This window comes from Centroberyx affinis, unplaced genomic scaffold (genome assembly GCF_046629955.1).
Source record: "Centroberyx affinis isolate AG114_WGS23_722 - 3 ecotype Tasmania unplaced genomic scaffold, CSIRO-AGI_Caff_v1 ptg004742l_1, whole genome shotgun sequence".
Classification (NCBI taxonomy): Eukaryota; Metazoa; Chordata; class Actinopteri; order Beryciformes; family Berycidae; genus Centroberyx; species Centroberyx affinis.
Window position 1 is genome coordinate 147,844 of NW_027282295.1, and position 23,669 is coordinate 171,512.

Consider the following 23,669-nt stretch of genomic DNA (forward strand, 5'->3'; position numbering starts at 1 on the left):
ACGCTCTTCTCTCCGTCTCTGTGTCCGTTATCAGCAGACGTCTGCGCTGGTGGCTCTGTTTCTGGTGTGTGCAGCGCTGACCTTCCTCCCGCCTCTTCTCTCTCTTCTCCATCTCTCCTTTCTGCCTCTGCTCTGTCTTTTGTTTCTGTTTCAGCCTTCTTGGTTTCCCCTGCATCCTCTATTGACCCTTCCCCATCTGCTGTTTTGGTGATGAGCTGTCCTCTCTCCTCTCCAGTACTTCCTCCCTCTTCCACATCCTTTCTGTAGACCTCTTCTCTATTCCACCTTGCTCCCTGCTCGCCATTTCTTCCCGCCCCCTCTTCTCTATCAGTCTTTCCTTCATTCACACCATCCTTTCCTCCCTTGTCTTGCTTCCCCCTTCCTCTGTTCTCTTCATCCGTCTTTCCTTCAATCAGTAAGTCTGTATCTCCATAAACAGACCTGTTCTCAAGGCCTGATACAGATAACGTGGCGCTCACACAGCTACCTTCGCCAATCAAGAGACCATCATCAGACACAGAGACATAAGTACTAATCAAATCTGAAACCAGTGCAGGATCACTCTCACTTGTGGTCGAGTTGGGTATGTATGTGTTTAAGTTGTTTGTCTTGCTGCCTGTTGCCCCAGAAAGAGTACAGAGACTGAAACGATTGTTAGCGGCAGGTGGGCTGGTTAACAGATTTGAAGGGATTAGGGATTTGTTACATTCAGATCGCTGATGGTGGATTGAGACTTCTTGTCCTGAAAGAGAACACATGGCACAAAGGTGTACTGGTCATAATAATGGCAATAACCAAAGCCTAGGAGCTTAATTACTGCCAAAATCTGTATGTGCTTCTTGTACTCTGTCAATAAATTGCTTGCGTGTTTTTCTTCTTTTTTCTCAGAATAAAACACTAACACACACAAAATAATCTCTAAGATGTGTGTCTTCTCTGTGTCTGTGTTTATATTCAGTTGGCTGACCTCCCGTTGCTCCAGTGGCAACCAGTTTATCCACTGCCTCTGTGACCACCAGACAGTCTGGGTCTCTGGTGTGGGAGGGGGCCAAGCCCTGCAGACTGCTCAGGCCAGGCAGCGCAGAGCCAGGGCTGGATTCATTAAGAGGTCCCTCTCCCCTGGATCCCTCCACTACAGTGGGGAACAGCAGGGTAGAAACACTGTGGCTCTGACTGCAGTCTCTTATCTGTGTAGAGAAAAACAAACCACAAGCCACATGCTTTGGATGCACCAATGCCTCTTTTTCACTGCTGATACTAATTCCCAAGCGCTAACCATAAAGTACTGAGTCCTGATATGATCCATTACCTTTACTGAACAGTACACTTAGACCTCTTTTGGGTCTAAGTGTACTGTTCAGATTGAGATGTAGTGTGTTTGCCTGCATGAGATATATTAACATTCCTTTATGTGTGAATAAGACAAAATTTGCTTTGCTTTAATTTCTGACATATCATGGCTTTTGATATTGGATTTTAATATTTGGGAAATTCTTCATTACCCATACCTTATTTTAGCCATGTATCTCTGCCTGATCTAAAAGTATCGGTGGATTCTTTTCACTTGCTGTACAATAAGGAGGACAATATATTCATCATATTCGTTTTATTAAATGTCTAAACTGTATCAATTTTCTTAAATTTTTCAGTTAATGGTCTTAGTGGAGTTACTGATGACCTGGCTGAGGGCAATCTGTGAGAAGTCAACACAAGCTGTTTCCATGTGGAGGCCAACCTCACTGTTTTTTTCTGTGAAGGACAAACAAACAGGCACATATATAAAGCAGGAGGATAACATCTTCATCTCCATGGTAATATGTTAACATTACAGGCTATATTTGATCTCTAGGTCAGTACAAATGTACAAAGTTACAAAAGTCAATATTTAATCAATGAAAATGAATGGGTCTGAAATGTGCCTTGAAAGACATGTCTGATATACACATTCTGCTTTCAATGTCATAAGACATTTCAATAAAAGACTACCAAATTACGCAACTGAAATGTATGCAATCACAAATTCTTGTACCTGTCACATCTGCATTCTCCATGTTAGGGTCTAATTCCATTGCTTGATCTTTGGTATTCATGACACAATCCTCTTTAGGGACGTTTAGGGACTTACTACTCAGACTGTCTTTAGCAAGTTGTTCCAGCCCGGTCTGAAAAGATAGACAGATAAGGTGGCTGATATTTTTGTTGTCATGTACTGTGTGACGTCAAACGATAAACCTGAATTTTGCTGGTATTCATTTTGCTTTGCCACCACATAATCTGTGTATGTGTTAAGCTAGCAATGTGGCCTATGAGGACAGCTCAGTGGGTTTGTGATGAAAGTGATCGCAGGCGTGTGTCACTCCTCTTCCTTCGTCATAGGGTTGAAAACTCATCTTTTCAAAGTATCTCAAGTCACTGTCTCCCCACTGAATCATTTCCCCTCTCCTCACTTTAACACAGGAATAGTTCACCCAAAAATGAAAATTCAGTCATTATCTACTTACCCCCATATGACCTGAAACTGGTGAATTTTGTTAGTCACTCCCGGAGCTTCCCAGCATGACTCTGTAGCAGCCTACCTAGCTTCCGCATTACCAAACCTCGCGTGGCCGTGCAAGGTTTGTGTGTGCACGACCTCCAACTCTTGAGGTTTGGTAATGCCGAAGTACATACAATGCAGAACGACTAGATCAAATTCAGTTTTTTCCACTCACAGAGCGATCGTATGGCGTCAGAAGACTTGGATTATGCTTCACGAGCTGTATGGAGTAATTTTATGGTTGTTTTTTGTTATTTTTGGAACTCTAAACATTGGTCCTCCACGACTTCAATTGTTTTGGAGAAGGCTGCTACAGAGTCGTGCTGGGAATCTGCGGGAGTGGTATATGAACTAACAAATTTCACCAGAGTTTCAAGTCGCATGGGGGTGAGTAGATAATGACTGACTTTTCATTTTTGGGTGAACTATTCCTTTAAGTCACTCTGGATAACCATCGTTCACACTGCTAGCAACAGGTCACCAGAAGTCCATTCATTTCCTGTAGAAGTGAACTAATAGGGAAACTCTGCAAATCACAGCAAATCAAATCTGTGCTTTGTTGTTTCCCTAACAATGTGATTTGAATCTATGAACAATAATTCTGCCTGGCAAGTGCAAAATGGACGAGAATTTGATTACAGCCATTCAAAGCTTCTCAGTTCTCTACAACTTTTGTTTGAAAGATTACAGGAATAAATATCTCAAAAATGATGCAGAGACCGTTTGTATCCATTGGGGTCAATGGCAAACTCTGAGATAGTTTTGTTTTGTTGCTGTTTATTTTTTATCAATGCTACCTAATTAGCGCTTGTTAGCTGGCTATGTTAACTCATCAAAACAATGTAAAGTTATGACAATCCTAAAGCAGCAAAAAATACATAATTTGACTATTTAAAACTTTGTAGCTGCCGACCGCTACATAGATGCAATTGAGCCTCTCGCACTGCCCACAACTGGTCAAAATAGAGCAACTAATCAACCAAGTTGCTTGCAGTGTGTACAAGCAGTTAAATGTCAGTTAAATGCCAAAATGTAAATGCACGTTAATGCCTGTGTCTCTGTGTTTATGTGCGTCTATCTGTGTTAACACCACTAACTCCAGTGTGTGTATGTGCACCCTGCCAAGACAGCAAGTGCGTTTATGATGGAGGTTGTCATAGGCCTCTTTGTGTGTGTGTGTGTGTGTGTGTGTGTGTGTGTGTGTGTGTATACACCTCCAATCCATATATGTGCTGTGCCTGCAGTATGGCCTGTGAAGACAATTCAGTGTGTTTCTGATGGAGCTGGTCGTAAGCCTCTGTCACTGCTTGAAGGTCTTGCTGCTCACTCTTGATACGCTCCAGAAACACTGTCCTCTGTAACACACACACATGCACACACACACACACACACACACACACAGAAGCAAAAGGAAAAACAAATGGCTGCACTTTCAGATGTTTTGGTATGGAGAACCCTCTTTGATAACCCATCTTTTTTTTCTACAATATAATAAAACATGTCATTCATATAGTATCATTTTGTTTTTAAAAACAATTCCACCATCTCACAGCATTAACCTTTTCTCACACTTTCTTTTCTCCTGCGCTACCTGTTTGTCCCAGATGGTCTTGGAGGTGGTGTAGTCCTCCATCAGGCGGGCCATCTTGTCTTCCGCTGCCTCGCTCTTCTCTCGCATCACCTCGTGTTTCCGCTTAAGGGCCTGCAGTAAAATTAATCACCCGGAGGATTTTTAATGCAATACTAAATTTTTATGTGTTTATTTAACCTGAACAGAGGGTCTTAAACAGGGCAGGAGAGAGAGAGAGAGAGAGAGAGAGAGAGAGCTTGCTAATACAAATCAGGTGGGTTGTGTCATCTTAATAATGATTTTAATAAATGAATAAATAGGTGAATTAAAATGGGAATGGGGTAAAAAGAGAAGAAGGCGGATAATAAACTGTAAGGCCATAAATGGAGAATAAACACACTAACTATCATTCGGTTGCGGAGTGGACTGTATGCGCTAATGTGCATGGTGTGATATACAACACTATCCGTCACGTTTATGGGCAGAAACGACAGTCATCATTTATTCCTGTCCTTGTATAAATTCACTCTGTAATCGTTTAAATAGCGCCTGAAGAATCCCTGATCCATAGACTGTGTGAAGCCAATAGGTGGTGCAGGGTTTTCCTTGGAGACATACAGCAGATTCTCCACTGCTGTACATGAAACAGTGTGCAACACAAAAACCCCTGTGCTGTGTAGCATCACTGGGGTATTGTAATGGAATGAAAAAGTTTCAGTGAGTACACATGTACAGCTTTTGCATCCAGGAGAGAGGATGCCTGCCTGTGTTGTAACACATATTCTATGTTGTCATACATTTGCTCAGTAATGAACTATAGCACAAACAGTTTAAAACTAGGCTATGAAAAAAGGAACAAGAAAACTACCAAGAATAAAAATGACAAAAATTAGTTTAGCATAAACAAGCAAGCTGAACAACATTATGAGATACGATATTAAGTACTACTAAGGTTCCCACTGTGGCCCTAATGTAAAATTCCATGACTTTTCCAAGACTTTCCAAGTCAAAGTGCTTCCATGGCCTAAAAAATGTATTTCTTCCTGTCTTGCTCATGTTGTTTTTCAGCTCAGAAAGGTTCTACAGGAGTGAACACCCCGGTTTCCGCAACAGCTGGGCTGCTGCAGAGAAAAATGGCTGAAAATCACCATCTAACGCAATGAATGCGTGAATCAATTATACATTACATTCTTGCGTATTCCCTGTAAAGTGACCCATTTGTAAAATTCCTTAATATTCCCTGACTTCTACAGAGAACTAGTTAAATTCCCTGACTTATACACCAAGAATATATTCCAGGAATTCCAGGACTAGTGGGAACCCTGCAACGAACCCATATGTTAGAAATGGTGGTACTCTTCCATGAGTGTAAGGTATGGTGTACATTAATACACTCACTACTGCTTGTGCTCTCACCAAAGCTAGTGCAAGATAAAGCTAGAATCCAATGGAACAGTTAAGGTTAAGAATTTAGCATTGCACTAGCTGCCTCCATCTCTACAGTTTTGCTAAGTCCTGAGACCAGCACAGACAAAAGACTCTGACCTGGTACTCCTCTCTTTGTGTCTGCACCTCCAGCTCGACTCTGCTTACTGACTGAGTCTGGCTCAACAACAGCTGCTGGGCATGCTGCAGAGACCTCATCACCCCCTGGACACACACACACACAAAATGAAGGAAATAAAAAAAAAAGACTCCCAGGAATCTGGTTGATTTCTCTAATATCATCTTTTCCAAAGAAAAGATTGTTTTTCAGTATTTCTTTGGGCAGCAAAACATCCTCCAAAACAGCCTATATCACACTGACAAAAAGTATCACAGGAGAAAAAAAAACAGCATCAAGGTGGAGCTACTGGCAGCATACGGTGTGCGCCATATATCAGATTCCAACTCACCTGCTTTTCTGTTCGTTCAGCTGCGTTCTCATCCCTGAGTTTCTTGTTCATTTCAGTTTCCTAAAAATGTGAGAGAAACATAGAGGACATAATGTGTTATATAAAAACAAAACAATTACCATCAAAGTGATCTTGAGCAAGACACAAAGAGTGCAAGTATGTTTAAATGAGTTAAATGAGCCTGGCACAATGGGTCACAGGCAGAAATAGTTCAGGATCACTTGGTATCCTAGTGAAGCTTTCCCATGAGCTGCTAGTGCTGGAGCTGCTGTATGTGCTGATCTCTGTGATGGTCTGAACAAATTACTATACTTTGGCACAAATACACATATTGCAATATTGCAGATGAAAGTTTTACTTGCTGACTGGCCTCTGGCTAGTACATTGCGGTCTAGGCTATGGCAACATTGCCCTAAATAGCCAGAATCTGAATGTGAGGCAACAGAGAGGAGACACAAGTGAGTGTCAACTAAATTTACAGGCTAGTACAGAAAATCCTCAAGATTTATTCATTTTTACTGATGTCCATCTACCATGAGCAGCCTCTGGTGCAGCTGCTGTACATGTTGCTCTCTGGCTGAGTGACCATGGGTCTCGCAATGTCCGACTGACGACACCTTGGCCTTGATCAGCTTGTTATTAAGCTCCTCCAACTCCTGGGGAAAGAACCGTAGATTCAAACATAAGGCTATTGGAACACATTTAGAAGCTAAACGCTTAGGAAATTATGTATTATGTGAAGCCATTCATGTCTTACACAAGGCATTAAAACATTTTGTATGACATCTTGTATATTTCTTATTTTCAGAAAAAGCCTTAAGTTGGCTGCCATAGACATATGACATTTGTTTCTCGCCTCTAGTTAACCACAAAAAATTTGGATACTTTCTCACACACCTGCTTTAGGGAGTTGATGGTTGTTTTTTGTTTTTCATTAGCAGAAGCCAGTTTCCTATTTATTCTCATGGCCTCATCAACTGTAAAAAATGGTAAGAGATAGCACATGGTAAGACAACAATCATCATGAATACATACATAAATAAATAAATCATAAATGCTACAGCATACCTAATATGGTTTGCTGTAGCTGCTGTAGTGACAACCAAAACACAGAACTCAAAATGAACAAAAATAACTTTTAATGATTTTCACTATTTTTTAATTAATTAAATAATAGTAATAAATACAATTCTATATGATAGAATTTAGTTTTACATTTCAGATGGTAATTCTGATTGCTCTGCATTCCTTATGGTGAATGGAAAGTGTGACATTTTCCAGACGGGCCACAGAACAGAGTTAAATACATTCCTATCTCTTTTAAATTAGCAGCAGCCGCGGCAACCTGAGACAACTGTATTACTGCCTCATCCCTTTACATAAATACAGATACTATGGTTTAGGAATGTAAGATAAATATGTTTTAAATACCTGGGCAATGCAGCTGCAACACTGTAACTGGCTAAAACTTGAGATTAGAACAGCTACCTGATAATGTGTAGGCTCCTACTGTTAACAGCACTCATGACAACATAACATATTCACATTTTTTTCTGATTACCAAGGCGAGCTAATGCACTATGTTAGAAAAGTGTATATACTTTGGTGTAAGCCTCTATAGAACCTGCAATCCATTATTGTCAACATTCACAATAACTAATAAGACATATACTCTGTATCCACTTTATTAGGTATACCTCACCATTTATGCAAACAGCTCATTCCTCAGTGAATCAGGTACAAGTTACTGTTCGACTAAACATTAGAATGATTTAAGCAGCTTTGAACGTGATATAATTGTTGGTCCCTGTGCGTAAAAACACCTCGATGATGAGAGAGGTCAGAGGAGAATAGCAAGACTCAGGTTGTTCAAGCTAACAGGCGAGCCACAAGTATTCAAATATTGACTATACAAACAGTGATGCAAAAGTGATGCAAAAGGGCATCTCAGGAAGTACAACTCATCGAACCTTGAAGTTGATGGGCTACAGCAGCAGAAGACCATGCTGTGTTCAACTGATGGTAGCAATGTGGGGGACATTTTCTTGGCACACATTAGGCCCCTTGCTACCAACTGAGCATCGTTTTAACAACACAGCGTATGTAAACACTGTTGGTGACAAGGTGCATCCCTTCATGGCCACAGTCTACCCTTTTTCAAATGGATATTTCCTGGAGGATAGAGCGCCATCTTCTCAAGACGTTTCCAGGAACATGACAGTGACTTATGGTCATTCCTCAGATCTCAACCCAGTAGAGACATTTGGGATGAGGTTGATGATGCTATCGACTCAGCATTATAAAGGCACACTACCTCAGTGACATTCTGTACTATGTACTGTATGTATGTACTGTATGTATCCTAACGTAACCCCATGTCTGACAAGACATTAGGATTTTTGTTGAGTTTGGATCTGGGGGGAATTTTCAAATGAGCGCAGCTGTGTCTGAGTTCAGGCAACTCGTCGTATCTTTGAAGTAAAGTATATTAAAATCAACTGATTAACCTACTAATCACTTGCTTTGTGTCTTTCTGTTCCAGCTGCTTGTGGGTCTATCCATACATCCACCCACCCATCCATCCATCCATCCACCCATCCATCCAGTACCGTTCTGCTCTAGTTTCTCGTGGGCCTGTTTGACCATGGCACACTGCCTGGACAGGGCACTGAAGCGTTTCTCCACCTCCCCCAACTGGTTCAAGTGGCTGTCCTTTGACCGGCTCTGCAAGGCTAGCTTCTGCTCCTGTGGAGGGGGCAGGATTATAAGAGATATACAAAAGCAGCAGCAACAGCGGTTTGTTTGGAATAAATATTAGAACTACGTAGTTAACGTGCCGTACAAAAAAACAAATGATGACCGCAATGACCGCTTAGCACCAAAGCTGTTGCCAAAATGAAAAGATGGGAGGCAAGAACTTTGCAGGTGCCAATGGGTGACGAAGAGGTCAAAGCCTTGCACAAAATTTTAAATAAACTCCTGGGCAGTATCAACAAAAACCCAAAGTTAAAAAAACCCCAAATAACTAGCTCTGCAGAAAATGTTTCTTTTCCTTAATGGGGAGGAAGTTATTCTTCAAAAAAGGCACTTCAGTATGTAGTTTGTTGAGTATAAAAGTCATAGTAATAGACATAGAGGACGACAGTGGAAACAGCTGTGGAGTGAGTGAGAGGATCATCGTTTAACATCACAGCCAGCGCCTGTCTCTCTCCCCGGGACGAGGGAATCAACTCAGCGCACGCCTCGCAGCGCTTTATCGCTCTTCAAACTGCCATTACTGTTTGATTGTCTGTATCAAGCGGATTCTTTTCCTCTCTCTCGTTTCCCCCACTCACTCCCTTCGCTCTCATTCTCCCTCCCTCCTCCCCCTCTCTCGACTACACACGGCTCTCTGAAACTCCCTCTCACTCCGTTGAGCCACTGTTATGTGAAGAAGGTTAAACCGAGCGCGGCCCGGTTATAAAATATTTTAATAGAGATATTTTCTCTGCTGCGCTGGCAGTTCAAGTGTCACACACTCCCTATCCGTTACTCCTGATGAGCTGTTCCCTCCAAACTGTCCCTCCTTTGCACCATCTCTCCATCCCCTCATCCTCCTCTTTTAATTCCTCTCACTCCCACCCGTCCTCTGTCAACAATTTGTTTAATTGGAAAATCCTTCCTTACCAGCTCGCTTGATTTCTTCTCCAAACTGTACTTGAACAACTGTAAAACAGCAGTAAAAGGAAAATCAACAAGGTGTAGGTTTTCATCCTGATGAGCCCAGCATTAGTTTACACAGTGCAGCTTTGAGGGAGGATTTCCACCCTTTCTCTCGAGGTCAAAGTCAGAAAGCAAAACTTCCGATAGATGTTAATAGATTTATTTCCTTCAAAAATGAAAACAAGGAGACGTTGCGTCAGGCAATCATCCATGAAAGGCTTTTTCTGCACATTAAACCAAGATGCCACATCTAAATTCTGTATACAAGACAGAAAATGTATGGTTGGACATTTTATTTATATTGGCATATAGTCTAATATTTCATCATTAAAACTTTGCTACCTTTATCAACATGCTACATAGATAATATCAATTCTATGCAATTCTATGGAGTAGCTGTGAGGCCAGATTTGATAGAAATTGCATACAAATATTTGTTAGTATATGGGGTATATATTTTATACAATATTCTCTATGTGTAATTATGAAGAACTTGAAACAGGAAACTACAAAAAGAAAAAGAAGTAAATCCTAAAAGACCTACACTCCTCTGTTTGGTATGTCAGATGGAACAGATGTTTTGCAATGAATAAAATGTAAAGTTTCTTACTTTCTTCGGGCCTCTGTGATTACATTTTGCCCCTCTAGCACTTAAAGTTGCATGCACTGAATCCTGTACATGATAGAATGCCAGCAATGTAATCAGCTTTTTTGGACCACGTATTTAATAACCAACGCTTTATTAGCCAGTATATACAGTAGATAGATCTCCCGGCCTACTTAAAGAGACAGGCATTTATTTGAGACCAGGAAATTTTGCAGCATCTTGCACATTTTTGCTGTGAACATGACTGTATCAAAACAAACCTCATGTCCACAAGCATCAAACAATGGCCTTCAAGACATTAACTGTTGATTAATAAAAAAACATGTCAGTTTGGACAATTAAAAGGGTTACTGATGGCATTCTAGATTAAGATGACTTGTCTGTTTTATCTATAAACCTTGAGGATAGTCATAACCAGTAATATTTGTTTGTCATTTGATTGAATTGAGAGGCTTATAAAAGCTATATTACTATAGATAATAATTAGCCAAATTATTTATTAAGATTAAATTAGCATGCTATGATAAAAAAATACCAGCATTTGATTATGGCTTATGGAACAAAATGAATAAAGCTCAAATTTGGAATTTAGCATATTTTAAAGTACATGGCAATTAAATCACTTTAATCCCAACTGCCACTGATTTGAAAACGTGTTAAATTAAAGGAATCCACCAGACCGTGTTACGACAATGAACACGCCCGGGCCTCAATTTAGCCAAGCACCGCAGTCAATGTCTCCCAGATAGAATATCAAAAACGGTCTCTATTGTCTCAATAACGCGGCTGGGCTGTTAAAGTGCAGTGGACCGTGAGGACGGCAGTATATCACCTCTGCAGTGTCAAGCCTACACACTAACACTCTCGGGCCCAGACCGGGTCAGGCCTACGCACCAACACCATACGCCCTTGACTCTGGCCGGTCATGGGATCGCTGCTTTTGCTGCATAGAATTAGATTAAATAGAATAGGACATAACTTTCCACAAAATGGTGCTTTGTGTTGGACATTCACAGGGATAAACTCATCTCTTATGATAGCTCAATTTCAATGAGAATTTGGAAAATCTGTTTTTTTTTACCAAATGTTTATGTATCTTTCAGAGAGGAAAGATGATTGTGTGAGTGTGGGTGTGTACACTGGTGTGTGTGTGTGTGTGTGTGTTTGTGTGAAAGAGACTGTGAGAGAGAGAGAGTGTTTTACATCTCAGTACCTGGAGCGACTTCAGCTCTTCTTTCAAGCTGTTAATCTCCTTGTCTTTCAACTCGGCACTGAGCTGGTGTTTTCCCTAAAATGTAAAATTATTATTGTGCATGTTGCGTTCCTTTTTTGTCAGAAAACAAGCAATAAATCACAAAGCACAGGAGAAAGGAATTCACTATAAGGGCCAAGATTGTGCAACTAAAATATGACTGAATTTATTATTCCACTAAAAATATCAATTGAGTGAAATACTATCAAGATCAAGTCGACATTTTTGGGAATAAACTCCTCATACCTTTTCCTCCTCAATGCCTCTTATTTTGGCCTGAAACTTAATTAAAAAAACATTAATTATTCACAAGGTTAGTTATCAGCATAAAGGTCTTACTTGAGATATACAAACTGAAACCCTAGAAATTCACCTGTTTCTTAACATTGGTGAGTGACTCTGTGTGCTGGTTTGCCATTGTTTCAATTTGATGTTGTAACGATTCCTGCCGCACAAGAAAAGACAAAATAAATCTAAAAATGATGATCAATTTCTAAAATGAAAAAATACTGAAAGTACCTGCTGTATTGTATATAGTGACCGACTATCTAAACACCTGGAAGGTATAAATGAAATCTGCTGTTGTGGAACCAGCTAGGCCCAGCCGTACCTTCTGCCACTCCAGCTCCTGTTTCTCCAACACCAGCTTACTGATCTGATCCTCAAAGCGTGTCTCTGCATCCTGAAACATGGAAAGACAGCATGTGAAATACATTTAGGCAAAGTTTACATGATGCTGAACCTAACCTAGCCAAGACCACAAATGAATATTGTGGAGGGAGTTATTCACAGTCAGAAACAGACAATCTGAAGGCACCTGCTAAATGAAATAACAAGACAGTGAATTTACACTGAGCGACGGCTGGCAGAGTGCGATCCCAGCAAGCGTGGTACAGAATAACCTGCTAAAAACATGTTATCTCCCTCTATCACGCGGGCAAATAAATCTCTGGAGTTGAGCCAGAACTCCGCAGTAAGTTTCCCCGGTTCATCCCTCCGTATCTTTTATAGAAGCACCAGGCGAAAGAGGAACATTAGAAGGGAGGTGATATTTGTGGAAAGCCATCCCTATCCTCCCTCTTCCCCTGAAGAAGGCAGGTAAAAGTCAATTGCTTTCTATATCCATGGGACTTTTTTATGTGCATGTGGGAGCTGGTCAGCTCAGTGAGTTTATTTTATAAGTTCCCATTAAACTATGCTACCAGCGTGGCACTGCACTTTAAAAAAGAAGTGCACAGGAGATAAAGCTGTTATTTTTCCACTGGCCAATAATTATTGTGTGTGTGTGTGTGTGTGTGTGTGTGTGCAAGTGTGTGTGTTTAAAAAAAAAGACACTAAAAAGCTTTATTAAGCCTGGTAATCCATGTAAATTAAAATAGGCAACTATAAACTAGAGGCTAGACACTATAACATCTGAATTTATATTTTGTACAACTCATGAGATATGAATTTCCGTATTATGTGGAAATTCCTGACTGAAAAAAATCATATATATCTCATGGATTTTCATCTCTTTACTATTTTATGGCTGTTCTAAATGAATGTCTTTAATCAGGCATTCAAAAAAGAAGAATGTAAATATCTGTGTATGGAAAACTTTAGTTTAAGTTTAAAGTTTCTTGAATGTTTCCATTACACACACAATTTGCTTTCGTTCACCTGCAGTTTAGAATATTTAGTATTCATTTTAAACTTTAATTTTAAACCTCTCAACTAAGACTGAATTGCATTTGCAAACATTTCACTTTTTCAGCATCTCTCCCTACATGTACTGCTCTCTCATTTAGGGTGAAACCGACTAGTATACCACATCCTCACCAACTCAAGCAGTGGGTCCTCCTGTATTAAAAAAAAGAAAACAGACGCACTGGAATTTGACCTGCTCAGGAATGTCCGGCATCATCATGACATCCTCTTGCTTCTTAACCTCTGCGCCCCGTGAACAACACAACTACAAAGTGCTACTTTGATAACAGCAGCGCCTGAGGAGGATCAGACTGATATAACGTCTTGTGTTGGTGTCCCAGTCGACATGACGATAACAATAAAAACCAAATGGCAATGAACGACAAACAGTTTATTTGTGCTCCTCTAACCTTTAAGCACACTCAGGCTTTGTTGTCAGTTTTAAAGTGCTTGCTGGAGGGTAGAAACCATTCTTTTTTTTTTGTTACTTTTTTTTTTTTTTACAAACAAATTTACTTTCTACTTATTGGTCAGGGGCCAAATGGCTTGTGTGACCCCCATCTTGACGCAATGTGCATCTAACCCAGCTGGCTCTTGTCCAGATGGCCAAAAGGGGCTGCTAGCTTCCTCTAAGGACACTATAATACCAACTCCCCTGCTACTCCTATGAAATTACCCTGCTCTCTGCTCCATAAGTGTCTCAGCTCCACTCAGTAAATAATGATATGATGCAGAGGAACAGAGGAAGTGAGCAATGCCCAAAACAATATATATATTTGTTTAATTTCTTTAAGTGCTATTCATAGCCCAATTTCTGTATTTTTATGGAAAGATACAAATAATGAAATTAAGAGTTTAAGTTTTAGATGGTGAAATTAAATGGCTTTGTACAAGAAAAGCCAGGCATATAACTGTTATTGTTGGTTATCACTTTATGTGTAGTAACTTTCACAGCGGTGCAGTAAGTGGACAGTATTTTTCAGCACCCTTGCTCGTGTGCCTCCACAATAAAAGCGGTTTGAATTCTGACCCGAAGAGAAAACCCCTGGGATCGTCTTCAACATGAGATCAACATTAAAAGCCAAACGTTACGTCGCCTCCATACCCTTCGAATGTGCAGCTCCTCCACGGCCTCGAGTAGAAAGGTTTTAAATTCCAGCACCTGAAGTAAGACGGTGCCGCCGCTCTCTGCTTGACGGGGGGCGTTGGACAGAGACAACTCCCGCTCCAAATCAGGCCCTCCTACCTGCAGAAGGAGACGCAATAACTCGAATTTAGCTGAACAAACAGTCACCAAATTCATGAGAAATTCAACGGCTTAGCCATTTTGACATGTAAATAAATGGGAGGACTGTAGGGCAGACTGTTCATGCTCAAGGTCATGTCCTCCTGCATACAAAAGGAAAAAATGATTAGCCTAACTAACAAAAACCAAACAGTTAATAACCAACTTCACAATTGAGTCGTCAGTTTAGAAATTTAGATATTACTGGTGTTCTGCAGTTTGTTTTTCTGTAACTGTCACTAGACACGTAGGAAAGTGTTCTCAATTGCTTAAGTTGACTTTTTGACACAGTTTGTAGCCTTAACATAACTTGTATTCATTCAGAAGAAGTTTTTACCTAACCTGAGAATGTATAAACAAAACAGCTGATGAATGTTACATGCCTTGTCTTCTACTGTGGCCGTAACTTACAGCGGTGCGGGTGGGGAGTGTCCCGGCGTCTGCGCTGAGATCCATTGAGTTGTTTCAGGCTAGGCCAAGGTCTTGCTGGGCCTCTGCTCCCTGTTGATCAAGAAAAAATAATTATGTTAAAAAAGGTTAATAGAATAGGCTATTTAATAAGCAGCCTTTCCACTTATAAGCTTATAATTAGTTCTTCATCTGCAATTTTTACTGCTAGATGATTTTATTAGAAATAATAGGCTAGCACATTAAAACCTCGTAATGTTTCCCAGTCACTACAATTTAACCTAATGGCTTTGAAATGACCATTAGGATTTTTTTTCCCTTTGTTTGACACCACTTCCATTGCACTGAGAAGATAACACCTCGATAAGCCATCTAGGTTAAAATGAACCAGCCCATTGACACTAATAGGGGTCAGAGCAATAACACTGAATGGACAAATTGTTCTGTCATTGCTTTTTAAATTATATAAGTTATTTAATTTGACCTGTGGATGGTCCTCTTGCTACTGTCTATGTCTATTGACTGACACACACACACATGTACGTCTGCTCACGTACACACACAAACACACATACTGCAAAATGTGACTGACTGTTTAAGTGGGAGGTCTCCACTAGCCACTGATCTCTTAATAGAACAGACCTTTTTTCTCCCATTTAACCTGTGCTGGTATCAATCATGCTGGGGAATTAAATGATCCCTGCTAGAATTTGCTACTATCATAAAATGACATTGTGACCCCAGGCTCAGAAGGGAGGAGATGTGCAAACGTGTTCAAGCCCTCGTGTGTGTGTGTGTGTGTGTGAGTGAGTGATGGTGCATGTGTTTGTTTCTATGTGCAAGGTGTGTATGTGTGTGTGAGAGTGAGGGGAGTGGACCACAATGTCTTTATTCGCCTCTCCTCTGATCCAGTTGAGCAGGTATTAACCACCTTCTCTAAGCCATGAAAAGACAAATTAAAAGAACTGCCATCCATTAAATGGGATCATTTCTATCAAGCAGCGTGATGTCTGTATTACCTTTCAGTGAGTTATATTGGTAATTGTCCCATAATGCACTGAGGAAAAGACAAAGTTAAACTACAGCCCCGAGGTTATGATAATACACCTAATCACAGTATACAGAACCAGCAATGCAGTAAGCAAACTACTGCAGTTGTCTACAGCAGTAGTCTACAAGTGTATCACAATTACAGAGCAAGCTGAGCTCTTGAGGCCCAATGCTTTTTTTTTTTACTCTTTATCAATGGACACTATTTTCAGTGCAGTCAGTGCATTGCTATTTCAGTATTGGTCCATTCCCATGCCATAATGCAGTGCCAGACAAAAAAAAAGCAAGCTCAGGTTCACATGTTAATAGATGCTATACCTTCTTCACTGACAAGAGATATGGCCTTGTTACATGAGCAACAATTTGAGGCAATATAGACAAGTTATTTGGTTAACTGAGCTGCAATATATGTTCTTTTCATATTACTTTGGTTGTTCATGATTTACTGTAATTCACGCTATCCCTCCACTACACGTTCAAACTATTCAGACACATTCAGCAGGCAAAATTATAAAGTTCCCAACTTACATGGTCCGGCCTTCATATGTGGTAAGTCAGAGTAAAATTCAATTCTTAGTAATAAAGAGAAACCCTCACAGTTTGAGTTAGAATTCATAAAATTTCAATACTAAACCTGGTCTTAACTCAATTACATTGGATTTGGGGGTGAGGACTCAGTGAAGTTAACACCAAAACCAACCTTTAGCCAAAAGCTAAGTTAACGGTTTGCTAACGTTAGTGTGAGCTTCCAATTTGCTAGCTTAAACCAAAAAACAAGATAGGTTGCCAAGTTGCCCATTAATTAACTGTCTTGTTTTTCAGATATGTTGCTTTGGATTACATTAAATGTGGCTACTTAACTTTCGCTTGGTTAAAAAGGATTCTCTTGGTCAATTTTGGTCAAAATGGTTGATATTCTTTGGCTAGCTAACATAACGCTAATACCAATACTGTGAAATTCAAGATGCTCACCAGCAGCCCAGCGGGAGGAAAAATGCAAGTCAAATTTTCAAAATAACAAAGGTAAAATACATACAAAAGCAGTTTAAACCCGCTATATAAATAAGAGAATCGCCCATATCACAAAGAGTAAATATACACATAAGTTACATCACATCAAGCCTCCCCAGAACACGCACGTACGCGTGCACACCGGCCCAACCATTCCCAAACACAACCACACACGCGCGCACCTGCACAGACGAGACACCACACAGGGGTAAAACTGATGCCTTCAAGTGCTCCTCATGAGCTCTTAGTAGTTAAGAAGTAAATACGACATACTGTGCATTTTAGTGTTTTTGGTCGGAAATAATACCAAAATTGAGTATGTAGACTAGTCAACCACAGTATAAACAAATGTCTGGCAACGCAGAAGCTGAACTAAATTGTGTCAGACAAGATGAGCTCAGTGTTGCTTGCCGCTTGACGCCATCTAGCGGTTACATTTTAAAGTTGCACATCCACACCGAAAACACCTTTGCTCTGCTCTACCTGCAAGTATAAAAAGGTGTGGCTCCCACTGATTGCTTACTCCTGTGGGCCGCCCGCCAGCCGCGGATAAACACTAAAGAAGAACAAGATTGCTTTTTTCACAAAGATGGCTTCAGTCAAGGAGAGAGCCGCTGCGTTGAACCTTGCAGAGAAGTTGTGTGTGCGTCCTCAAGGTAATTCACACACACTTCAGCAACGATGTGCTGTGTTTGCTGCAGCTCACGTAGGCCATGTGATCATATTGTTTTCTTTTCTGCTGAGAAATAGTCGCAAATAAAACGCTAAGGTATATTTCGTTCTGGTTTCCAAGTTTTCCCACTGTTTTCAGCAGGGAGTGAACATCTCTCCCTCACTATTTATTCACAATCTTTCCCTTCCCTGCTGCTGCTCAAACATTTTGTCCCATTTTCCTCAATCTGCCCCTTCTTCCCTCATCCCTTGACCTTACTTCTTCCTCCTTTCCTCTTCTTCACCCTCTCCCTCCTACCCCCTTCTCTCAAATGTCTTCTTTGATTTCTTTCCTCTCATTTGGTCCCTACTCTACTTTCTCCACCCCCTGCCGTACTAATCTCTTCCAGCTCATGGAGTGTCCAGTAAGCCAGCCCAGTCTTCGTCCTTGTGGAGCGGCCTCATCTCCCGCCTCAGGTCCTCGGTGAAGGTGAAGCGTCGACGGGTCCACCTCAAGTCCCACGGAGACTGCTTCCTCGGCTCGGAGGCTGTGGATGTGGTGGCGGACCACATTACCCATGTCAAGGGCTTTGAAGGTGTGTGTGTGTGTGTGGTGGGTCCTGGGGTTGTGTATGTGTAGCATTCTGTATCATTAGGTTTCTACATGTCTAGTGCATTCATTGGGTTGATTGTCATTCTACATCTGACAGACTGACGTGACTTAATCATCTTTTCTTGAGCAGGAATAGATGTTAGATTGACATTTGATGCCAACAGGCTGTTTATAATTTGAGACTTTTTGATTGAAACTAAAGGTGCCAACGTGTCGCGGGACAAAGTGGTGTGTGTGTGCCAGGCCCTGTTGGACTGCAAGGTGTTTGAGGCAGTGGGGACCAAAGTGTTTGGGAAAGACAAGAGACAGGATGTGTTTCAGGACAGCAAGAGTGCTCTCTACAGGTTAAACACACACACACATACACACACTTTTCAAAAAGTTTTTTTGGTGTTCCTTCATTATATCACTCTCATGATGAAGACATTTGTTTTCTTCAGACATCAAAATGGGCTGTAAGTTCAACTGTCCAAGAACATTACTAATAGCCACAGTTACATGGCTATGAAGCCTATTGTCTGCCTTGTAAATGTTGAACAGGTTCCTAAGCACCCACACTCCTTCAATTGATGAGCTGGAGAGAGGTGTGCTCACCCATGGGATCCAGAAACTCTTCTGCACTGCTCCTTCAGACAGGTATGGAGCCTAAATTCAAGTGATGGCTCACGCTGCGGCATCTGTCGACCTCAGCATGCATATCTCTGTGTAGCTTCACAAACAGTCGGGACATAATATTGGCTGTTTGACATGATCCATAAAGAGTCGGACAAAGGTTGAATGCCAGGGAAAAAAATCACTCAATCTATCATGCATCATCCACAATTGTGGTCAAGTATGGTGTCACATAATTCTTCCTGAATGGTATGAAACATAATATTCTGAGCTAGTATACTCAAAATGCTTTTGACAAGTAACCAGTATGAGCTTTCAATTGTCTTTTTTTTTGTGTGATTTAGGCAGGAAGAGCAGGCATTCCCCAGTGGGTCACATGTTCAGATGTGCACCCCTGTCAGATCCACCCTGACAGCCAACCAGCTGGAGTCTCCTGTCAATGCCAAGCAGTCGTTGGAGGCCCATGTGGAGAATCTGAGTCTGAGTCCCAGCAGGTTACAGACAGATTCTCTGTTACCACAGTCATGTAAGCCAGCTGTGCCATCATCATGTTTTGACCTCAGCCAAGTATTCCTTACCTCTTAAATTTAGTTTTTTTTTTTTCCTTCTTTCACTCTCTCTCTCTTATTCTAATACCCACCCAGTGGTAGATGAAGTGTGGCAGGAGCAGACGCTGCTCAGGCTGCTGAAGCTGGTGGAGCTCCCCCTGCTGGACGGAGTGCTCCAGTGCGGCCAGACCCCGTCCTCTCCCTGTCCTCCGCCGCGCCCGCTGGCTCACAGCAACCCAGACCTGATCTACAGCAGCAACCACCTGGACAGGCAGATCCTCCAGGCCTTCAGGGACTCTCAGTACGCTTGGCATTATGGGCATTGTAGTTGGTCTTTTGTTTTGACTGTTGAGATCATCTTATTTTACCCCAGATACGTACGCACACATTGATACTTAGACATCGGTTTGTTCACAACTCCCCATTCTGTTGCTATTGAAGCATCACATGTCAGTCAACTGGTGAGGGATTCTTGGGATTTCCCCAGAAGATTCTACTGTAAAAAAATGTCATTTTGTCCCAAATAAAAGCAAGAGCACTGGAGAGTGTCTTCATGGCTGATTTGACAGCAATATAGTGCTACTTAATTTCATGGTAATTGTCATATTAAGCCTCGCTTTCCTCCTCATGCCTCAGGGAAGACGAGTGGCTCCGCGCGGCTCTGGACTGCCTGGACTTCCTCCCTGACCAGCCGGTGGTGGAGCTGAGCAGGGAGCTGCCCCGCTGTTTCCCTCAAGATCAGGATGGCTGCGACTGTGTGACGGCTGGGAGCAGTGTCCAAGATGGAGGCAAGAGACAAGTATATCAGAATAGACGGGTCAGTCTTTCAGAGCAGGTGTCCGGTAACTCTGAAGGCCAGTGCCACTCCCTGCTTGAACTTTGAGCTGCCATCAGCCCTTCTAATATACAGTATGCATGCAAGCAATTGAAATACCCCCTTTTTGCCACTAGATGGCTCTATTTTCAAGTTTTGGATCAGCTTGATAAAGTGCATTCAGCTTTAGGGTTTAGGGGTCAGGCTGAGGTTATGTGCATGCAATTGGCCAGTGTTTATCAGTTACATACGCAATATTAATTTCTGTATCTCTGGATCCAGTGCGGCAGCTGAGGCCTGTGTCCACCCCGGGCCACGCTGGTGATGACCAGTCCAGACTCTCCCCAAGTGGGTTGGCTCAGTGTCAGCTGCTGCTGTACGGGACCCTGCAGAAACACTACAGCCAGTCGGACAGACCTCCGCTGCTGCCCCAACACATGACTGACGTCTACACAGCCATCACTGACCTGCTGGGTGAGACCCGACACTGCGGCTCGGTTTTCTTTGGTTCGGACCATAGTAGAAAAGTTTACTTTGTTGCATTTTTGCATGTAGTTCGATTAGGTTCACACTGCCCAATTACAAGTGAACCAGGGCTTGTAAACAAAAGTCCCATGGACTCACAAGTAGCTTGTTTATTGGACAGTTTTGGTAACCTGTCATCCTGCCAGGTTAGAGATTTTAAAAGTTAAAAACACATGAAGAAATAGCATCAGTCCAGACTGTGGTTTGCCCTCAGTTCATTTTGTTATGCAAGGAACTGCTGGTTATCACTTGTCAACATCCGTCTCTTTATACCCATAAAACCTTGTGCTTTGGGGTCAATCCCTGTACTTGGTTTGGAAAATGTTCTCACTCCTAACTAACCGCAGCCTTTTGCATATCCAGGAAACAACAACTGAGTACACACATTGTTTTTCCAGTCCAGCAACTCTCTGCTTCATTACCTCCGCCAAGGAGGTTATGTTTTTGGTGCCGTTTGTTTGTCTGTTAGCAGGATTATGGAAAAACTACTGGCCCGATTTTCATGAAACTTCGTGGAAGGGTGTAGCATGGGCCAAGGAAGAACCCATTAAATTGTGGAGCGGATCCGGATCCGACTCATGAACAAGCAATAATAGCACGAACCTTGGCAGAGGTCTGCGCTCTCCGAGTGCCCTTCTAGTTCATACAGTTACACACATTCACACTGGGAGCTGCCCAGTACAACCACAGTCTTCTACTGTTTCACTTTCCCCACCCACAGTCCAGTGATTTCAATCCAGCGAGGTTACGTCACAAGCTTCTCTAACCTCTAGGCTACCCAACCTCCAGCTCCTAACAGACTGTGAATAAATCACAGGTTAATAACCTCACTGTCACGGCATGGAGCACTTCATACAATGCTCAAACATCCCTCCTTCTACCCTCCCATACTTCCCTTGTTTCCCTCCCTCTCCCCTCTTCCTCGGCTTCCCAGTGAACGCCAAACCGGACAAGGCTCTGGAGGCTCTGCAGCTGTGTCTGAAGCTGCTGCCCCCTAGCTGCAGAGAGGAGCTGCGCAGGCTGCTGACTTTCATGGCTTTGGCTGCAGACCCTCAAGGGATCAAACTGGACAAAGAGGTGAGACACACACACATAAGCAGACACACACCTTAGAAGTGTCTAAAGAAGGAATTTCCAGACAGTGAGGGTGATCAAGAGGTGATTGACGGCAAAAACGAAGTTGGCCTCCAAAGCAGAACCACATATTTGAGGTCTTTCTTTGCTGTACTGTGCTTTTCTTGAGTTAAAGACGCAATGTTGAACTCGTAGATGGAGAACAGACTGGCAGTGAAGAGGTCTTTCTCCAGGGCGATCCTCCACAGCAGGGCTCTGTCCAGGGAGACGGAGGACCTGATGGTGGTCTTCATGCTCAGCAACATACAGGAGGTCTTCAAGGTAGGGGAATGCTGCCAGAATATTTAACACCTTCCCTCTCCTACGATCTTTACCTTGACTTTCCTCATAGACAAAGTGAGAAAAACACCAAATTCACTTGTTAGTTCTATTGATGTTTAGACTATTACATGAAATACTGTCAACATTATTTTACTGTAGCGTTTTTCCAGGTCGGGCCTGCAACCCAAACTGGGTTACAAAACATGGTTTAAGAAATGCCGTCATAGACATTTGCGTGAGGGGTTAAGGAGGTTTCAATGCAAAGGATAAATGAGAAGCTGCATTGAAAGGATTAGACATTTTATCCAAGTCAGGTCAGATCTAATCTAAGTCAGTCATCCAGCATGTTCTGCGATTAAGTCATTTGTTGACCGAATTGTATTATCTTTGCTCCAGATACCAGGGGCTCTTCACAAAGTGGTGAGTGACAAGCTGGCCAGCATCGTCCGAGGGAAGCAGCCGGATGTAACAGGTAAATGTTGGCTTTATGAATGCTGATCCTGTGTCTAGTGCACCAACAACAATCTCCAAAACGTAACACCGGACTAAACCGATAAACGGACAGGCAAAATGTTGTTTCTTTTTTAATAAAAGGCCATTTAAAAATCAGAATCCATTGGGGGGCTGTGGCTGTACAGCTGCAGCTTCCACTCAGGATAAATATGGTATCCATCTGAAAAACTTCCTTTTTCCGTTATTAAAAATAAGTTCCAAGCCACACTAACTGTGATGCCTTACAGCACCTGGAGGTTTTTGCTCCATTTTGGCTCAGTTATACAAAAGTTCTTCTTCCTTCTTCAAGAGCATATTGAGGTCTTGTCCTGTTAGGAGTTTGTCTGGCTTTACTGCCCTTTCCATTCGTCCAATGTTGATCATCTTCACTCTGTAGTTAAGCTCTAAAACTGTGCAGCACCCATTATATAGCCATTAAATTATTATTTTAGTATATGGCTGGGAAATAAGCAGTTTGGATCCAGGCATTTTCTAACATTCTCTTCTAATCCCATATCCATGGTTCCCCATATTCCTCCTGAGTTCCATTCCTGTTTATACGAATGTTTAGCTGTTTTCTCCTCTCTCTCCCCCAGGCTCTACGTTCTGTCAGCAGGTCTCCAGCAGGACCTGTGCTGGCTCCACCAAGAAGACTACCAACCAGGAGCTGCGGGCTCTGCTGAGGAACATCCACCTGGACCCCAAGATCTCAGCCAAGGAAAGGAAGCGCCGACTGGGACAGTTTTACCAAGCCCACCCAGAGATATTTAATCAGTATTTCGGTGACTCTGCCGTTAGTGTGCTATAGATGTGCGTGTTCTATAGCTACACACACTGTTTTACCACTAGGCAGAGGCGTGTTATAACACTTTGTTTTTGTTTTTCCTTTTACATCTTTGGTAGATAGTTGATCAGTTTGGCACAAGCCACTTAGAACTAATTTTTGTGACTGATATTAAACCAAAGTGGGTGTTGTAAATGTGTTTGCACTTGTATGTGTATATTTGCTTTATTAAT

At 41.9% G+C, this 23,669-nt stretch overlaps 1 protein-coding gene across 1 annotated transcript; it reads left to right on the forward strand.

The window, feature by feature from the left end:
• The first annotated feature begins 17,591 nt into the window (after positions 1-17,591).
• On the forward strand, positions 17,592-23,460 carry LOC139665935 (DEP domain-containing protein 7-like). Its single transcript, XM_071544992.1, has 12 exons — positions 17,592-17,658; positions 18,064-18,249; positions 18,469-18,610; positions 18,807-18,902; positions 19,223-19,404; positions 19,523-19,727; positions 20,063-20,225; positions 20,531-20,714; positions 21,700-21,842; positions 22,035-22,160; positions 22,557-22,632; positions 23,249-23,460. Exons 1-12 carry the CDS (start codon positions 17,592-17,594, stop codon positions 23,458-23,460), a joined length of 1,782 nt encoding a protein of 593 aa, XP_071401093.1.
• The last annotated feature ends 209 nt before the right edge of the window (positions 23,461-23,669 follow it).

Excerpts from the sequence above, each read along its gene's own strand:
- LOC139665935 (XM_071544992.1), top strand. The coding sequence starts at position 17,592 with ATGGCTTCAGTCAAGGAGAGAGCCGCTGCGTTGAACCTTGCAGAGAAG. Across the intron at positions 18,250-18,468 it reads CCATGTCAAGGGCTTTGAAG|GTGCCAACGTGTCGCGGGAC; the intron begins GTGTGTGTGTGT and ends TTGAAACTAAAG. Across the intron at positions 18,611-18,806 it reads AGCAAGAGTGCTCTCTACAG|GTTCCTAAGCACCCACACTC; the intron begins GTTAAACACACA and ends AATGTTGAACAG.